The sequence below is a fragment of the Dryobates pubescens genome, chromosome 8 (assembly GCF_014839835.1).
Source record: "Dryobates pubescens isolate bDryPub1 chromosome 8, bDryPub1.pri, whole genome shotgun sequence".
In the NCBI taxonomy this organism is placed as follows: domain Eukaryota; kingdom Metazoa; phylum Chordata; class Aves; order Piciformes; family Picidae; genus Dryobates; species Dryobates pubescens.
Genome location: NC_071619.1, coordinates 26,460,053 through 26,479,373, shown reverse-complemented (window position 1 = coordinate 26,479,373; position 19,321 = coordinate 26,460,053). Strand labels below are relative to the sequence as shown.

General features: G+C 43.5%; 1 protein-coding gene across 1 annotated transcript; it reads left to right on the top strand.

Moving 5' to 3' along the window:
* Positions 1-226: 226 nt before the first annotated feature.
* SNCG (synuclein gamma) lies at positions 227-17,004 on the top strand. The gene is made up of 5 exons (XM_009901725.2): positions 227-541; positions 5,388-5,429; positions 6,444-6,571; positions 15,366-15,452; positions 16,647-17,004. Exons 1-5 carry the CDS (start codon positions 421-423, stop codon positions 16,665-16,667), a joined length of 399 nt encoding a protein of 132 aa, XP_009900027.1. The 5' UTR covers positions 227-420; the 3' UTR covers positions 16,668-17,004.
* The last annotated feature ends 2,317 nt before the right edge of the window (positions 17,005-19,321 follow it).

Below are 19,321 nucleotides of genomic sequence, written 5' to 3'. Positions count from 1 at the left end.
TTAAAAGCCTCCCTCTTCACATAAGAGCATCCTTGAGTGAGAGCTTTGCAAGCATATCTTAACAGCTTTATCTGTCTGGAAATTTTCCAGGTAGTCCCTTACCTACCGATGTCATCCTCCTCCTTTCCCCCTCCCTTCTTAAATATTCCCAAGCAGATCCATATCATTAATATTTTAGTATCAGCTGCTCACAGTCATTGGCTGCACTGCAGCACGCTTCATCAATAAGAGCCAGCAACGGCTGTGAGGTTTGCCACACTGCCTTCATCCAGCAGAGCAGTAAGAGCAAAGCCAGAGACCAACAGAAAAACTGAGCATTCACCGAGGGCAAGGCTGCATATTGCAGTCTCAGTCTTGCGGTGCTTTCTGCTGCTATCCCTCATTCAGATCATCTAGGTAGCACACTAACAAGCAACAAGAATGGATGTCTTTAAGAAAGGTTTCTCGATTGCTAAAGAAGGTGTGGTGGCAGCTGCAGAAAAGACCAAGCAGGGAGTGACAGAGGCTGCAGAGAAGACTAAAGAAGGGGTGATGTACGTAGGTAAGAGAACTGTTTTCAATCTACATTTGAGCATGAACTGCCCCATAGATTGTCTCTGAGAAAATCTGGGGAAATTACATTGTGGCTAAAGCTTGGGAGTGAATGGCAGGAGTTCTGGATAACATCCCCTGCTCTGTCACAGTCACTGTGTGAGCCTGGAATGGGTGCTTCAATTTCCTCAGCTGTAAATTAGATGTAGAAATGGAGCAAATACCAAGGTGGAAGGTTTCTGTTATGAATAATCACTGTTTGTTTCCACATAGAGTCACTCATTCTCCAAGCATCTGACCAATGCTGGTCTTTCATCTCGCCTCCACGTTGCAAGAGACAAGCCAAGGAGGTCCCCGAGAGGAGCCAGCAGTGTTGTAGAGTGAGGATTGCAGGATGCATCTGTTTCCCCACAAACATGCAATTTTATCCTGAAATCCTTTTTCTTGTTCACTGACCTGTTTTATTGCCCCTCCTGTGTTATCTTACTTTACAAGAGACACCCAAATGCATTTTGACCAAAGCATAGGATCTGGAAAGCAGCACATGTGAGACCTCCCTCAAAGTTCATGAGCTGTTTCAGAAACCTCTCTTTGCAAGGTGACCCTTGAAACCTGCTAGCTCCATTATCTAGCATATGCAATTATATGGCTGGATGGCCAGATATTTCACATACTATAATATTTACGGAGTCTTTCATTCCCAAGACTGATTACCTCACTGCTGAGGTAATCAGCAGTGCAGTAATCACTGCACTTCATGCAGCTTTTATGTTTGCTAGATGAGGAAGAGAGGGATTTTTTTTAGTAGGAAAGTTTACATGCTGGTTCTTCCTGCTGTCATGCTGCACCCTGCAAAGCTATATGTAGCAACTCTATTTAAAGCAGCTCTATGGACAATAGATACAGAAATGTGTTTGTGCATTAGAAATTAAATAGAAATGATATGTGTAGTAGATTTTGGAATGTCTTCATCCCAAAATTTTAAGTACTTGACTATTGACATTCTGTAAATGAATGTATGTAACAGTTCACATTTCAATTTGAAGTTGACTCAGGAGGAAAAAAACAATTGACCACAATAGCTGTGAAATGCTAGATCTACTGCAGCATAGCTACTGCTCCAAATGCATCTTGATTTTAAAATTGTCAGAAATGGTTGTTCTGAACTTTTATACAGAATTCCTCACATCTCTATTCAATCATGTTGTACATCTCTGTACTGTGACCTGGTTTTAATTTGTGCACAGCTAAGAGGTACAGAGTCTGCTCATGAGAGTCTAACCTTTTCAGTGAAGTTTTGAAAATCCTGCTAAAAGCCTAAATCTCTGAATGAGGATCAACTAAGGGTCAAGGATTAAGTGTTTTCTCCTTTTATGTTTTTGGCTGGTATACCACTGATTCCTGCCCTGTCATGCCTGGGGTGGTGCTTTGTCTTGGATCTGATTCAGGTCCCATTGCATACTGGAGGATGTTCAGTCCTTTGGGGAAAATTCAGTCTTTCCCAGGCAGGAAAAGATGCTGATTAGCTCAGAGAATTGATTTTTAAATGAGCAGAGAAGTTGGAGGCTGGGTATATTGATTAAGACTGGAATGATTAGTACGTTGTTCATGCTGCCTTTTCTCATTCTGTGCCACATGAACAGTCAATCAGAGACCCGAACGGTTCCTTCCCTGCTTCTTCATTTGCGGATCCCCATCCCAGCAGCTTGGTCTAGAGTGTTATGAGACACAAACTGAGTTTTTGGATGCTAGGAGAAAATAATACTTCTACAAAAGCTTGATGGTCATTTTAAAACATCAGGAAAGGAACGAAAACCCCCAAAGCCTGGGATGGATGAAATGGATCGCTGGCATCTGCTTAGGCTTCTGTTAACTCATTTCTGCTCTCCAAGGAGGCTTCCAGATGTCTGGGCATAATCACCACTACTGGTGAGTCACTTGCTGCCACCCCAGGGGGAAAAAAAAGATAATGCTCATTCAGAGGCACTCACCTCAAGTAGGCAGTGTCATCAGGACACTGTGACCACTTTGTCCCTCCTCTGAGCCATGCAGGTTCAGTTCCTATAACCCATGGCAGGGCCAGAAATGCCTCCCTCCTGTGCTAACCCTGCAATGCAGTTCACAGCTGGGCTGGTTAGAGGTGCTCCATCACTGGGGAAGTCATAAGTGTGGGGTGCTCCTGCGCTGACATGTGGCTTACTGAACAAATAGAGAAGAGGGTGTATGAAAGTACAGAGTGAAAACCTGTAGCATGGGCCACCTTTGCACTTAGAAAATGACAGTCTGTTCTTCCAGTCATAAGAGCCTCTGGGTATACCAGTGGATTCTTCCATGGTTAATGTGTACCCAAGAGCTGGTAAGTGATGCTGAAGGTAGTTAAGAAAGTTAATATAAAGCTGCATCAGTGTACTGAGTATAAGATCATTAGTACTGTTCAATATTAAATTCAGGAAGCCTCAACAAAATTAATTTCTGTTTTTCCAGAATGGCTTTCACTGTCATGCTGCAGAAAGCCCCAATGCACCAAGCTCTACTTCAGGGAGGTGACTCCAGCACAAACTCTTGCAGGATGTACAGCACATCATAATATCCTTTTCTATGACCAACTTCTTCCCGCTGCACTGAGCTCCCCCACCCTTGTGATACCAAAGCTCTTACCGATGACTTGCAGCACTCAGAAGAGGCAGGATGCATGAACTTTTAATTCTCTGTATACAAGCTTCAGGCAAAGACTAATGAGTGAAATGAGATTGAGCATTAGGTGATTGGTTTCTGATTCAACAGATGCGGGTTGCTGGCAAGGGTATGCGGCAGAAGGTCGGATTTCATGTGGTGCATAATGGATGCTGAGCCTGAGTCATTGGGTGTGGTCAGGAGACCGGGTTAGGAAGATGTGGCAACCTCTCACCAGACTGAAGCAGTGGTGCTTCCCAATGGCATTGCTTCTGTCATGAAATGGATTCAGAAGATTTTATTCTATCTGCATCCCTCCTTTCTGGAATTACTTTTGATCAGGGGATATGGCAACCTACGCTCCCCTCCCTCTACAAAAGAGTTGAGCCCAAACACTTATCTTAAATCAAAACATACTTTGGTTACCAAACAAGTGTCCTTTGGCCAAAAGACAGTAAAGAAGGGCTAAGCTTGTATATCTGTGTCTGATATGACAAAACCTTGTGTGTCAAAACAATATTGAGCAGTCTTTTATTGAAATGGCACTGAGAGGGAAACTGAAGCAGGATGGCAACTGAACTGTGTGATTTTTGGCCCATTCAGGAGTTCATGTTCATGGCTTGAGACTTGCATCTTCTTTGCTCACTACAGTGCCATTCATACATGAAGGGTATTATTATTCAACTCAGTTTATATCAGTGTACTGGTATTACATATCATCAGGACTTGCAGTTTACAGCAGTAAAAGTACCAAGTAGAAAAATTTAATTTCTTCAGCTTTAAACAGTTTGGGAGGGTGGAGTAAAATGTTGAGGGCATATTGTTATAGACCAGCTTTGTTCAGCCCCAAGCAACCAATACAGCCACCAAAATAAACCCACAATCGAGAACTGTATTCAATAACACGTAACACGTATCAGGCAGAACAGAGTTGGGCTGGATCTGTTGTTATCAGCGCACTGCACCTGTTTTGCTTTGGGACTGTTAATGAGAATGAGATGTGGTTTGTAGTCAATTTCTCCCACCACACCCATGAATGCTCTGGTACCTCTGGAGTTAAAGATCTGTCTGTCTCTATTTATATCACTTTGACAACTGGCCAGAAAAATCCTTTTGTGGTACCAGTATGAGAAACTTGAAAAGAACCTGGATCGGTGCAGCTGGTTTACAAAATGCAGTAAAGTAGGATCAGTGGAACCTTTTGACACGTGTTTATTTAACATCCAACTGAGATAGATTTGATCTTTTATTTTTGTCACATGAAAAAGTATCTAGTTTCTGTAGGGGCTGCCCATCTATCATAGGGTTTAACATATGCACTGCAGTATACAAATAGAAGGGATGTATAGCCGATCAGTTCCAGCAGGTCACTTCAAGCTTGGAGGAAAATGGTAGAGACTATTTATTCTTTAAGGGCTACAGGACTTGCTAGCTGAATGCCTTCACATCCTGTTAGCTTTTGTACTCTGAGAACAGCAAGATAAATTACAATGCCAGCATACATATGGAAGGCTTTCATAATTTGAGATAAAAACCTCTGTGTTTATGTATTGCTGTGAGCAAGCACTTACAGCCTAGGCTGAAGCACTGAAGTGGGAATCTGATATGTAGGTATGTAGAAGGTGGGTGCTTGTTTTGTAGATTCAGCTTTAAGTTTCTCCACTCTTAGAGGTATAGAACAAAGCTTTAAATGAAGGGAGCTTTAAATGACCACTGCAGATAAGTATTCTGCTGAAAGGCAGGAGAGAGTTGCAAATGTAGCTGCTTGTCTTAAAAAACTGAATGAAGTAGGTGAGATTTTCCCAGATGACTTCATATATGTTCCATTTTTACAATTAGCTTACCATTGATTTGCCTCTGCTTGACTGTTCTTTCCATTTGTAAATATTCCAGGGACAAATTTTCATATTTCAGCATGGTATAATCAAGATTTTTCAAGTCTGGATATTTCCAGACAATTTGGGGCTGAAGTTCAACTGCCAACGCAAAGGTATTCATTGCCTTTGTTGGGGAAGGAACCTGGTCCCTTCTTCCTGCTCTACAAACACCTTTCTGTTTGGAGGAGGTACCAGAGGCACCACAGCTCTCCACTGCACTTCAGAAGAGCAGAAAGCCATCCATGTCCAGAACCTGGAGTGTTCTTTGCCAGGTAGCACTGATGTACCATGTGTTTCCTTCCACAGGTACCAAAACCAAAGAAGGCGTAGTGCAAAGTGTGACCTCAGGTAAGAGCATAGCCCTGTGACAGGTGTGTAAATCCGTGTGATACGTTGTTGGGCCTCTTGATAAAGCCCTCGCTTCTGCCAAATAGAAGGTCTTTGGGGGACACCACTGATCGGCATGACTTTTCCACTTGATGAATGGAGGATTCTTGCCAGGAGCCATGGTTCAGGGTCTGGTATTTGCAGTGTACATGGATAGGAAAAATATTTAATCAGTAAAGGAGGTCAAAAAAAATCTAACAAATGTTACTTGGCAGGCTTGGATGATTCACAGCAATTTGGACATTTCACAATGCCAAGAGTGCTGCCTGGCATGCAGAGAGGGTTTACTTGCGTCAGATCCTGTATGGCCAAAACTGTGGTCTTGGGGATACTCCTGTCAGGCAGTCACAGTCAGGGGCTCCAAGGGATCCTTCTAGGTTTCCCAAACTCCAAGGCATGGCAGCCATATGGACTGCTTTGGAGACAGATGAATGAATCCTTTCAATGGAGAATTTCATAATGATTACTGTTTGTGTTGTTGTTGTTTACTTGGTTTTTAGTTGTTTGGGTTTTGTGGGGGGTTTTTTTTGGGGGGGGGGGGGGGTTGTGTGTGGTTTTGGTTGATGTTTGTTTTTTTTTTCTTGTGGGTTTGTTTGGTGGGTTTTGTTTTGTTTTGTTTTTTTAATCCAGGTATGACAAATTAAATAGAAGGTACCCAGAGAGGTCATAATCCCTCTGCAATGTGAAATGCCTTACTTGCACAATTGTCTCTTAGTATCTCTCAGTGAATTTTTCATTCTCCAGTTGCTCACAAAGCCTGACAGATTGCAGTGCTGCCCTCTGAGCAGCACCTGGATTCAGAATAATCACTCACATACGTGGTCTAAACTCAGACACGAGATCACATTAAAACTCCAAATAAAGACTACACCAGGGCTTCTCTTACCTCAATGCAATTATTTGTTGTCCCAGTGATTTTGGCAGCCTTCTGGTTGTGCATAGCTCATTGACTTTCTGCTTTTGTTGAAATCCCAGTTGCTGAGAAGACCAAAGAGCAGGCCAATGTGGTGGGAGAAGCTGTAGTAGCCAGTGTGAATACAGTGGCAAACAAGACTGTAGAAGGAGCAGAGACCATTGTTGCCACTACTGGTGTTGTAAAAAAGGTACGTTTGTTTCTTTGGTGATACACAGGACAGGACAGTTGTCTTTGAATTATGCTTAAAATATCTGCAAACATTTACAGTTGATAGTTTTTCCTATCCAACAAGAGGTTTTAAGCAATATCTGGTTTTATATTATGCTTAATATTACTGTAAAATACCTGATACAATCACAGAATTGTTTCATTTGGAAGGGGCCCTTTGACCATCTAATCCAACCCCCCTTTGGGTCAATAAGAGCAGGTCGCATGGGACCAGTTAGGTTTTTGATATCTCCATAATATTCCTAAGCAACCCATGCCAGTGTCTGACCAGCCTCACAGGAAAAACAAAGAAGCTTTTTGTGTTCAGTTGGACACAACCAATTTGGTCCCATTGCCTCTTGTCCCATTAGTAGGCACTGCTGGTAAGGGTCCAGCTCCCCATTTCCTTACGAATGTAGAAGAGCATTTTTCCCAGGAACATGAACAGAAATGTGACCAAGCTGCAGGGAGCACCTGGCCGGAGCCAGATCTGGGATGTGCCGGTTGTGAAGGAGGGGAGCTGAGCTCCTGGCCAGTGCTTGTGCTCTCCCAGCCTAGACCCCGGGCGTTGGGCCGGCAGCAGAGGGCAGCAGCGACTCGGGCAGAGCCAGGTCCTGCCAAGCTCTCAGCCCTCCTGCTCTGCTCCACTCTGCACGGGTTTGCACAGCAGCCAAGGACTTGTTGATAAAGGCTGCATGACAGTCCACAGATTAAGCCAGACTCAGACAAGACGTCTTCTGTCCTGAAGCCTAATTTGACAAACAGTTGTTTCAAATGGGGGGATTAAGGGGCATGGGAAGGAGCAGAACAGCTCGCTGGATGAAGGCAAAGTTGCATCATTAAGAGGATGCTCTCACCGGGTGGTAGCAAACAGCAACCATTTGTACAGTACATAAGGACAGTATTTGGCAGCTCTTTGGTAAGCTTGGGTGTGTTTCCCCTCCTCAGAGAGCTGTGGTCAATGGCATTGATAGCAGTATGAGCTAGATGAGTCACAAGTCATCCAAACTCAGAATCAAAGCAAAGCAAGGCTGGCCAAAATTGTTATAATTGTTCAGACAGTTGGCTGATGAATTTCCTGATTTGCACATAAACACATTGTGATGTGAAACAAAACTTCTACACAGCATATAAATCCTGAGAGAATAGCTTAACAAAAGAGAAAAAGAGAACAGCAGCTATGGGTGACACAAAATGTCCTCCTGAAAGCAAGTGAAAAGGGCAAATACAGAAGCTCTGCTAAGCCCTTGGGATAAAATTAATCTCTGTTCCCCTGGGGAACAGCAAGAGTTAGGCTGCAGGAGCGCAAGCAGTGATTCCCAACCATGGGGTCAGGCTAACCCTTCCTACCTTTTTGACTGACCCGTCATAGGGTGATTGACCCAGGAGAGCTAGGAATTTGCTGACAACAGGAATCTGTCCTGCAAATACCAAACTGTGTCTCCTTCTGGCACAGGCTGGGTAGTAGCAATAGTCTTCCCCATTCATCCTAAGTGAGAGCTCCTTCTCAAAGACTGGTGAGCTACAGCTTAGAGGTGTTGATTTCAGAGCTCAAACCAGTTGATGTTATCTGTTTCCATTCTTGTGCAGTTACTCCCTTAGAAAATCAGTGATTCCTTTACTGTAGTAGTGGTTCTGTGTTATGCAGACTGCAGGAAACATAAAAGAGCTGTGCATTTTCCAGAGAGTTAAAACATTAAGATTCCAAACTGTCCTTCTGCTATCTTTCCTTGGTGTCTGCCTCAAAAATGGGGCAGACACTTAAAATGGGGAGATTGATCAAGAAATAAAAAAGGGGCATGTGTCACATGCCAAAGGGCAGACTAGATGAGGGAACCAGGAAACTGCTTTGGGTACAGTATCATGATGTCACATGAAATAGCAGAGATAGTCAGCAGAATGAAAACAGGAGGAGAAAAGAAAGACAAAAAGAAGTTGCAAGAGAAAGAAATTCAGGAATAATGTTTCTCTGAAACAGAGGATTCATCTACTCTACTGGTTTAATTCATCTTAGATTAGGAGGTAGTCATCCTCACCATACTTTTTACATCTGCTTGATACCTTTAAGGTAGCAATGACATGGAAGCTGGAGCTTTATATGCACACTGAGTGCACCCCAACTGCTAATGGACTGGACATTAGGAAATTTTTTTTCACTGAAAGAGTGGTTAGGCATTGGAATGGGCTGCCCAGGGAGGTGGTTGAGTTGCCAGCCCTGGATGTGTTTAAAGGTTATTTGGATGTGATGCTTGGGGATATAGTTTAGGGGTGAACCGTGTAGAGTAGGGTTATCACTTGGACTTGGTGATCGCGAAGGTCTTTTTCAACGTGAATGTTTCTGTGAGTAAAAAGTGGCTCAGCTGGTAGCGCATAAGACCCTTAATGGGAAGGTCATGAGTTCAAGCTTGCAGTGGGCAGTAGTGTCCTCCCTACTCTAGTCATGAGGTCTGTGGTGACAGGTTGGACTTGATGATCTTTGAGGTCTCTTCCAACCTTAGTGATACTGAATACACTTTGGATATAATGTTGGTTTCTGTGTGTGAATAGTTAATTGCCATGGAGTGGGGGGATTGTACTGGGCCCTTGGCACCAGCTGTTTTCTCTCCAGATCTGCTTCTGTTGTGCCGCACAATTTGCTAATGGAAATACAGCCAAAGGCTGACAGTAGCAGACTCTAATGCATTTTAGGGACCCACTGGAGATACACTGAGAAGAGTGATAAGGGATAGCACTTAGATGTTTTAAAAGCAAATGCCTACTGTTTTAATAGTGTAATCCTGGAACTATGGACAAGAATTTCAGCCCTTGATGTTTGAGAGAGCTGTCACATCCAGTCCTCAGACTCATTCATGCTCCATCCCGTCCTCCTCCTTTCTAATTGCACAGAGCAGTTGCCAAAGTCTGGGGTTTTTTTCTTTTCTGTTTTCAACTCTCTAATGTTGTTCCTTGCTGACTTTATAGAGGGCTTCTTCAAAGCTCCTAGGAATCTGTGTGAATGCAGGGCACTGAGCAGTGCTATGGGACAACTGAAATCTGGGGAGTTGAGTGGCCTAAGAGGCATGTCCCCAGCTCAGCGTCCCCAGCTCAGTGTTCCCAAAATTAATATCAATTACAGAGAGCTTGTTGACATTTAATCTGCTCTTGCCAGCGGGGATTGGTGGCACACACGTACTAGCAATGAGTGGGGAACTCTAAGGATTCTGGATTGACTTTTGCTCGGGGTAGCAGCCATGAGGAAGTTGAGCTCTGCTGATTTTAGCCATGGGGAAGAATTCTACATGGGGCAGTTGGCAGCCTGCTGCTCATTGCTGTCCTCACTGGCAGCACTCAGAGACAGGCAGAAGGAAATGGGACTGAAGTAACTCTATGCTTGTGGAAGGGTGCCAAGCACCAGATAAGTACAACCTCAGGTAGTGTCAGCATAGCGTTGTAGGGCTTTGGCACAGGGCTGGGCACTGCTGAGTGCAAGAAAGTATTGACTGATTTGGAGGAGGTTTAAAGTGTTTTCTGAAAAACATGTAAGTTACAAGATCATAACCTCTCCGCCTTTTTCCCCATATACACAGTAATGAGACCCATCAGTAATGTGGTTTGTCTGTGGCTCTACATCCACGCCAGTCTCTGGGGTGGACATTAAGGGCCTTCAGTGAGCTAACCACCCGCTAAATATCCCTGTCTTAGAAGAGGATTAATTCTTCTTCTGTATGACACAGCACAAAGTTTGCTGCATTGCAGACACCACGTGGTTGGGAACAAGTGCGTGTATGCACGCACAGACTCATAAAATGTCCCTGGGGACTAGAAGAATTTCCCCATTAGCTGATGCTTCCCTACACCCTCCACCTAGATCTTCCCTTTAGATCTATTTGCCCTGTCAGCTTTTATATGGTTTTGTTGCCAGTTCATGGGTCTGTCATTTTGAATTGACTTTGCTCTATTTTTCTCACTGCACTAATGATTTGAGAAGTTGTCAGTTATGTGCAGCACTGGGCATGCTTGTTGGATCACAGCATTTCTCTCTGTGCTTGATCTAGCATACAGGTACCACGCCTGCACCACGGCTGGTTGCTTTTGTAACAACTGCACATTTTGAACACAAATGGTTGATGTTCATGGCCTTAATTCTGTTCATTTAAACCACGTGACACCACCAATGCTATGACAGTCACACCAAAGGAATTAGAAGCAGAAACTGAGGAGTCACTTCCCTTGTTAAAGTTAGATTGGGCAGGAAAAGTGCCACCCAAGAGAGTGTAACCAAGGGCATCTGAGAGGCCACCAAAGGCAGAGCTGCTGAGCAGGAGGAGCAGGGAAATCAACAGCTGAAGCACCTTAAAATTACCTAGAATAAATAATCAAAACTCTCCTTTTGTATTCAAGCTTCACTGTACTTCACTGATGCGGTGATGCATCCCAGTGTTACGGAGACAGCAAAAGCATCAAGGAGTGGCATACTCTGCCCACAGGCACTGTGCTCCTCTCACTAGTGCAGCCAGGCATAGATTTTTCACATGCAGAATAGTGGTGAAGCTACTAAGGCCACAAGACTCCCTGTGCACTTCATGGCTGAAGTCTGTGCCCCCGTAATCCTGTGAGATAACAATGTAAACATTTAAACATATTAAATATGTATTATTTGTATAAGCAGCCCCAGGAAAACCTAAGAGAGGCTGGCTCTGAGCTGGATGAAAACAAAGCTACTCCAAGAGTCCACCTGAATTTGCAGGGAAGACAGGCATCCTGTGCACCCATCTGTCTGTCCTGTCAGTGGAACTACTTGCTTTAATTATGGGTTGACCTCTTAGTCAGAGCTGTCAGCATCACTCTGAGCACATTCAGCTGAAAAGCCATCCAGGACAGCCCATCCATAGAACCTGTCAGGTTGTCTGAAGGTTTGCAAGGGAGTGGTTTGGGGATACTGCCAATTAGTGCTGCTTTTGCTGCAACACCCAAGGTCAAGAGCACTACAGGAGGCTGAAGCTTTCTTTGCCTCATGCAACTGATGCCCCATTGCAGGTTGCTAAATTTGTAGCAGATTAGGTTGACGGTAAACCTCTCTGGTTTTAGGGCCTTAAAAACGAACACACTAACAAACCCCCAGCTTTCTTGCCAGTGCATTTGTTGACTTTTTGATGAAGTAATGTTCCAGAACCCAACATTTAGACTCTGCATGTTTTCTCTGTTAGACAAGGAAGATAATCCTGATAAGGTTGTCTAGCTCAGAATTGTTGAGGATGGCAAAACAACCCCCACTGGCCTATAATGTAATACGGCTGAAAGTATAAGTTTCATTTCATGTGTGGAGTGAGCCAGCAGAACATACAACACAGCTGCTGAGCTGGAAAAAGGGAGTTCCACTGACCCTGTAAAACGGAGGAATCTGAAGAACCAAATTGTAATTAATCTTTCTTTTTTTTTCCCCAAATCTGTGGACTTCTAAAATGTTTTTAAAAAGCACACTCAAATATTTGAACCCAGAAGCTTATAGTATGCTCTGTTATGCCTCTTAACCTTTAATTTGTATAAATGGCAGGTCTTTGCTGAGATTTTCACTAGTGATATCTTACCATGCAGCTACTTTTCATAACCTTGGTGAAATACTGTATTTTAATATATGTAATATCTTCTGTGGTGTATATATACTGTATGCAAATACACACACACACACACACATATATATATAAATTAAAACTTGTATAGTATTCCTCTAAGTTTAAGGTCTTGTGCTTCACTTCACTATTATGTTAAGCTACTTTCTTTTTCTCTCTCAGGGTTTGGAGTTTTTTCATTTATAATACCTTTTCTAAAACAATATGTAATTTCTGAGGGGGGAAAAAATCTGCTCGTTGTTTAAAAGCAGAAGGAGCATTACCAATTACTTCATGGTTGCACCATGGCACTTTCTAAGAACATTTCACCGCTTTTAATTTGGAGATGAATACTGAAAGGAATGGCAAAATACTTTGTGTCCTCCACAGAAGGTGGATTTTCACCTTTGCTTTCTTGCCCGGCATCCCACAATGAGGCAGTGTTATAGCTGCTCTTGGTACCCAGGAATTTCTGGCTGTTCATCCAAAGTGAAGACCCCTAACATCACGTGATCCTCCTCTGTATATTGTTTTCCTGACTAGTCATTGAAAGCCCCAGCCAGCCAACACCCAGGTGAAGAACGCAGCCCTTCCTCATCTCATGCTTGCTATTCTTGGCAGGGTGGGAAGCGTGTGACCTGACACCTCTTCATCCTGTGATTGTGCTAGTTCCCTCACCACAGTTTAGAAACATGCTCCAGAAACATGGTTGCTTCCATTTCTAAAAACAGATGGATGAGTCACTTATATCCTTCTGAAGTAGAGTCTTGGCAGAACACACAATTTAAGGAATACAATGAGCAGCACAATAGCTGAACAAGGATTCTTCAGCCCACTCATTGCTCTTGAATGCAGTGTCCTGAGGATAGTCCTGAGAAAGTGATCCCTTTTCCCATGATTGTTTCCACACCTACCAGAGCTGAGCTCCCTGCCTATGTGCAGAATAGCTGGTTATGCCCCCTAGAAAGATGGGGTTCACTGCACTTCTTTTTATATTCCTATGAGTTGTCCCTAGGTTTTCCCAATGCCGCTCAGTGCCTTAGGCAGAGTTGCCTTTGATTCACCTTCACAATTTCACATAGCAGCTTGTAACCCTACCTTCAGAAGCCCTTAGAAAAACCTACTGTCGCAGCTATTGCATTTGGTTTGCATTGCAAGTTTCCTTCCACCTGGCAGTTGAACAAAATTGCTTGCAAATCTTCAGAATACAGTTTGAGGCGGTTTTCCTGCTTTAGCCCAAAGTGCACTGTTGAACTACAAGGTATAGTCCTTTTATATGGCCACATATACATGTAAAGGTAAAAGCTGAAGATTGGATCAGCCTCCATAAATTCATAGTGAGCTCTGTTTGCTAACCACAGGAAAGATCGCTCTTTTTCAGAAAGGCTGTGACTAATAGTCTCCATCAGAGCAGTGGCCTCTCCCCAGCAGCCTCAAGTTCCTGCTGCACCAGGAGCTGGAGACTGGAAACTGTTCTCAGCAATGTGCACAGTTTGATATCGTTAGGTTTCCTGGGCTTGCTTAGCATGGACTAAGTTGATACTAGCAAGAGTCATTTCAGTTAACCAAATGAAGGATGCATTTCTTAGCAAAAACAAACAACACCCACCCCCCAATCAAACAAACAAACAAAACCATAGACAAACAAGACAAACCAACCAAACTGTGCTTTTCATTTGATGACAGCCCCCATGCATGACTTTTTCTATACACAAACCTATTGACTCTCAGCAGTGAGGTGAAGGAAGTGCCTGGATCTGCAGCAGCCATCAGTGCTGGGCTGAGACTGGTATATTGGCAATTTTCTTTCTTTTGTGGATTGATCTCTAACAGTAACTTCTGTGGAAAGCAGGAAGCCTATGGAAGGACAGACAGGTTGCAGTGCTTCCATCTCCCAGCTGCCCATCCTGCTAAAAATGGATGTGAAATCAAATTTCCAGTTAAAATTTTCATGTGTTCTACCTTATGTAGCTCTGTGAAAGATGGCTAATTTTTTTCCTTTTATTTTACATCATCTCTTCCCTAATTAAGTCCTAAAAGCAGCAGGCATATTCTACTGACGAGAATTGTGACAGGGAAAGAAAACAAGGACACGTGGAAATGAAGAATGGAGTCTCCTAAAACACACAGAGCATACAGTTTTGTTTACACTAGGTTTGGCAGAGACATTTGATTTGCATTGTATCTGCAGCAGCACCAGGGAAGGCTGTGGCATCATGTTTCCAAAATATTGAAATTCAAATTATATGTCTCCCTTTTACGTAAAATTTACCTAGCATATGTGTCTCAGGTTTCTTCTACGGCGTCGTTAACTTCATGTGGGAAAGGAGAATAAAAATGCAGGGATACTGCTAGGCAAATTTGCTCATAGGGAACAGACAAGCTTCAACCTAGTAGAGAGCTCTGGTGATGTGGGGCTGGACTACAGCGCTTCTGCTTTTCCTGTTTCCCCCTGCTACTGCTTACTGATTCCACGCAGCTGCATTGCTGCTTTCTCTCCACCCCCTGTACACATCTAATATGGTCAGGAGTTTTGCCTTCCCTTCCCCTGTGGCCAAATCGCAATTAAAGTAATTGCCTAGTAATGTAATATTTTCTCCTTTTCTTTGAGCAGGAAGGTAGCTGAAAGATGTGGGCAAGTAGCTAAAGGAGCCCAAAGTGGTTATGAAAACACTTGGACTTCAAGCATGAAGAAATGATAATGGATAATGCAATTTCATCTGAGGCAGGACACTATAATGCTATCACAATACTGCTATATCTGGCATTCGTCTATGCAATGAGCACTTAGGGTGTAGGTGAGATGATGTGGGGAAACACTGGGTATAATCTGTCTTCCTCTAGGTAACATTAGTTGTTCCTCCCAGCTTTCTTCACACTGAAAACAACTGGTCTCAGTAACAGGAAAGAAAATTCAGGAAAAGAACTGATTTTCTGTATGAAGATGACCCTAAACCCAGCTGTAAGAAATTGAATTGCTTTTCCCTAGACATCTGCTCTAACAAGCTGCAACAACAGAAAAAAGGATTTTGATCAATATTTGCCATCTAGTAAACCCCTTTTATTATTTATGTGTGTCATGCTCAAACCCATTTAATGCAGCCTGCTCAAGTAGTCTGTCTTAAGATTAGGGCAATGACTGTGCATGTAGCAGTAAGGACAAACACCTCTCTTGTGACTTGGCAGGAGGACCTGGCTGCACCGAAGCCAGCCCAGGAGCCAGAGGCAGCAGGGGAGGGGGCTCTGGAGGCCAGCACAGGCAGCGGTGGAGAGGTAAGGTCATGTCACAGCTGTGACCTCCCTGTGACCCATGGGCTCTCAAGAATACATCGGGGGTTTTTCTGGCTTACCAGTCCTCCCCAGGTCAATCTCCCCTTTGCTTTCCATGGTTGTAGCTCTGCCACATGTGGAGCCTGTCAGCATTTCCCCTTTGGCAATTCATTTGACAAAAAAGTGGAGCTCATCAGTTCTCACTTTTGCTGCTTCCTTTTGGGACCAAGACTTTGCCATGAGTGACAAATTGGACAGATTATAAACTGCTGCCTGGTTTGGGTGGATTCAAGGTGGTAAAGGCACAAATAATAGCTAATGCTTTCCTGTGGCTTGCAGCCATGCTTTAGATGAGCTTTGGACAGCAATATAGGTTTTTCTATAGCAAGTTAGATTTTTTTCCTATGGGTTTTTCTATAACAAGATAGATTTTTCTATATTTTGTCTATATTTATATTAGTTCTTTTAAATTTTAAAACTATTCTACCTGCAGTGTCCCTTTGAAGCCCTGGGTCAAATGACAGTTTCTGGGCAAATTTCAGCTCATGAACAAGAAGGAACAACCTCTTATTGCCCAACATGGATACTTTAAAGGGACAAATGCTTCTCACATGCTATTTCCCTGGCAGTTTCACTTCTAAGGCCTTTGTCTGCCAACTCCACAAGCTCCACAGTATTGCATGTGCCCAGATTCCCTGGTTTTCAGCTTCTCTGAAGCCCAGACTGGTTTTATGGTGTCTGAAGCTCCCAGAAGTCTCAGTGTGCACCAAGCACTGTCCACCAACCATTTCCCCCTTGTTCCTGTCGCATAAATGAGCCCTGCTAATCCTACTGGCTTGATGGTTGCACAAATGCTAATGTCAAGCTGTGTGTCAGGGTGGGAGGCAAAGATGGCAGCAGAAGGCAGAAGATTCCTGTCCATGACACTTCAGCTCTGCATTAGCTTGACTTCCACCCCATGTGAACTCACATCCTTGTTTTCCCCTGGAGGTCTGAGTTGCAGTGGGAGTGTATCTGGCTCCCAGAAGGACTGGGTAATTAATTTATTTTCTGCACTGATTGCAGTCCTCAGTGGTTTGTAACTTATTTATGTGGCTTTATGCAGTGACTATCACCACTGATTTTTCTCCTGATTTTATTTTTATATATTTTCCATTGGAAACATTTAACTGTTTTCCTGTCTGTCTTCTCCCACAGGGTGAAAATGAAGGCAATTAATCAACTTAGGGACTTCTGGTTCAAAAGAGAACATTCTGAGAGCATTCCAAGAGCTTAAAAGGAAATATTAGCTAAAACTACAACAGGAAAATCCCACTCTCTATAGGTTAATTACATTCAGCTCTGTAGTCTTTCACTTGCCTTACAATCCAATGGTACAGCATATGTAAACCAGATTCCTTGGCTTGTAAGCAAGGTACTGGCATGTACTGAGGTGTGTGTCTCCCGCCCCACCTTCCTCGTGGCTTCCCGACCCGCTCGCATCGCGTGTTTTGGTCGGCCTCACAGACCTGTGTTTCGTGTCCATCTGCACTGGCACTTGGGATCTCTAGGTCTCATGGAATTTTTGTTATTTTAATTAATAAAAAAAAAGGTATTTGAAAAAGTTTATGTTTTTGTCAGGTTCGTTTGCCTGGTTTAGACTTTGGTCTTTCCAAACCCTGCCTGTGAAAGGGCGGTATTAAAATACAAGGGTCTCAGGACAGGAAGGGCCTTAGATTACCACGTAAAAGCTAGGGAACAATGACAAATCATGTTTTTGCAGTCATTAGTGGAGGTATGCCAGTTCCTCTCCATCGGGGCTGAAAAGAGGAGGTTTCAGTTCTTAGACCTATGTTTAAAAGAGTGTGAGGAGGAAACTGGAAAAAAGGAGGCTTTTTAAAGGAATGAGCAAGTCATGTTGAACTCAGCTAGCATTTGTTCTTTGCTGTTTATTCTGCTTACACCAGAGTTTAAAACTCTTTCCTGACATGTGTGGGTAACCAAGAGCTAGAAGGGAATCAAAGAGACATGATGAGCACTGACCTGTTAGATCAGATCTGCATTACTGCTGGCAGGACAAAGCAGGATTGCTGCGAAAATTGTGAGGAAAATAAGAGCTGCCGAAGGAGAGTTACTGATGCAACCTGAACACCAGTGCTGATGTTGGTTACAGCAGCTGGTCAGTCTGCAGACAGGTTGCTGAGTCAGAGCAGTAGAGACCTTCTGCATTCACAAGGGTAGAGAACAGGGAAATGTTGCTACATGCTCATTGCTGTAAATACTGAAGGACAAGTTTAAAGCCTGTTAGTAAGTAGGCTGGACAAGTGTTCAGCACTTCCCTGACATAGTTTCTGCCTAGGTCTGGTCTAGTCCTGTTGCAGTTGCAGCTCGGAAGAGTCTTCATGCATCTTGCACAAGGCAATCACAACCCTTAAAGACAGAGATTGGGACATGTGATTTCCTTCCATGTGATCATCCTGCGTCAGTGAGCAGGAACAGGGTAGTTCTGTGCCCCTGCAATGGCTCAGTGAGCCTCAATGTCCTCCCTTCTCTTCCCCAGACCCACTGCCACCCAGCAGGGAGAGCAAAGGTGCCAATCTGAGCAGCTTTTGTCAGATCTTAGAGAAGCAAACATGTTTTTCCTGAAGTAGAAGGGTCTGTCATAAAAGAGACAAAAGGTTATGTATTAATTATTCAGTGAAACTTTGTTGTGTCTATATGTGGTTGACTGCATGGGAGCCTAGCCTTCCAATGAGTATTCAGACTGGTATAACAAAGGTGGTGGAAGGATGGGGAACATGCATCAGAAGCGACCCATGGCAGAAGATGCTTTTGCAAGAGAAATTCCAGGAATCCCTCTGCCCCAGGTAAAAGCTGACAGAGGCAAACACTAGCAGATTAATTTTCCAGTTTTTACGGGCCACAGTCTGGGAAAGCAAGAGTTTCTTTTACACATCTCACTCTATGAGTTATGGTGGGTGCTATCACTCTCATACAAGATGTTAATTTAATCCCACTGTGACAAGACAGCACTTGGTGGTCAGCATGGGAAGGCCCTATCTGTCCCTGACTACATGAATCTGGGTGTTTGTGCTCAGAACAATGTAGTGATCCAATAAGCCAGGAACAGTCTCTGCTAAGCTGCCTCAACTTTACCACAGAAGTGACCAAAACATGCTGAAAAACATTTTTTTTCCTCTTGTAGCAGTAAAACTTACTTAGCATATAAAATGGCAGTTAAGCTTTATTGAGTGATTTGTCCTGATACAGTTCATAGCCTTTGAGAGCTCCTCCCACAATTACATTTTAGCCGCGGACTAAAGGGCATCCAGGGCCTGATTTCTCAAAGATATTTGTCAGGTTGCAGAAGAGAAAGCAGCGGCTCTCTGTGGAATGTGTCAACACGCATTACACTAACTTAAATGCAAATCAGGTGATAATACACTTCCTAAAATGCCACTTCATCTGAAAGTCCTATTTTCATGTCAGCATAGTGCATGTCCTAAAACTGAACTCAGAGAATACCTGAGAGGGGACTGATGAGCTGTTTTTAACATACTGTTCTCTGTAGAACATAGGTATCCACACATTCTCCTCACTTTAACACTGTTTTTGTATATTGAAACATAACATTTTGTCTCATAAGTGCATTGAAACCCCACCTGAAGATGCTCCATACTGCTGTCTTATCAGAAAAAAATCAGGTTAAAATAGTTTTCCAAACAACAAACAAAACCCTGCCTGCACAATTATGCATAGCTCTGTCAGCAGTGCAAAGTTTCTGTCAAGCTTTGACACTGCTTTTTTGTGTGGATTCCTGTGTGGGAAAGAAGCAAGCCTGGTAGCTCTGCTTCTCCTTGTTTCCTCTCTGATGGACTGAGCCCCAGGTGGGG

Excerpts from the sequence above, each read along its gene's own strand:
- SNCG (XM_009901725.2), top strand. The coding sequence starts at position 421 with ATGGATGTCTTTAAGAAAGGTTTCTCGATTGCTAAAGAAGGTGTGGTG. Across the intron at positions 5,430-6,443 it reads AGTGCAAAGTGTGACCTCAG|TTGCTGAGAAGACCAAAGAG; the intron begins GTAAGAGCATAG and ends TTGAAATCCCAG. Across the intron at positions 6,572-15,365 it reads CTACTGGTGTTGTAAAAAAG|GAGGACCTGGCTGCACCGAA; the intron begins GTACGTTTGTTT and ends GTGACTTGGCAG.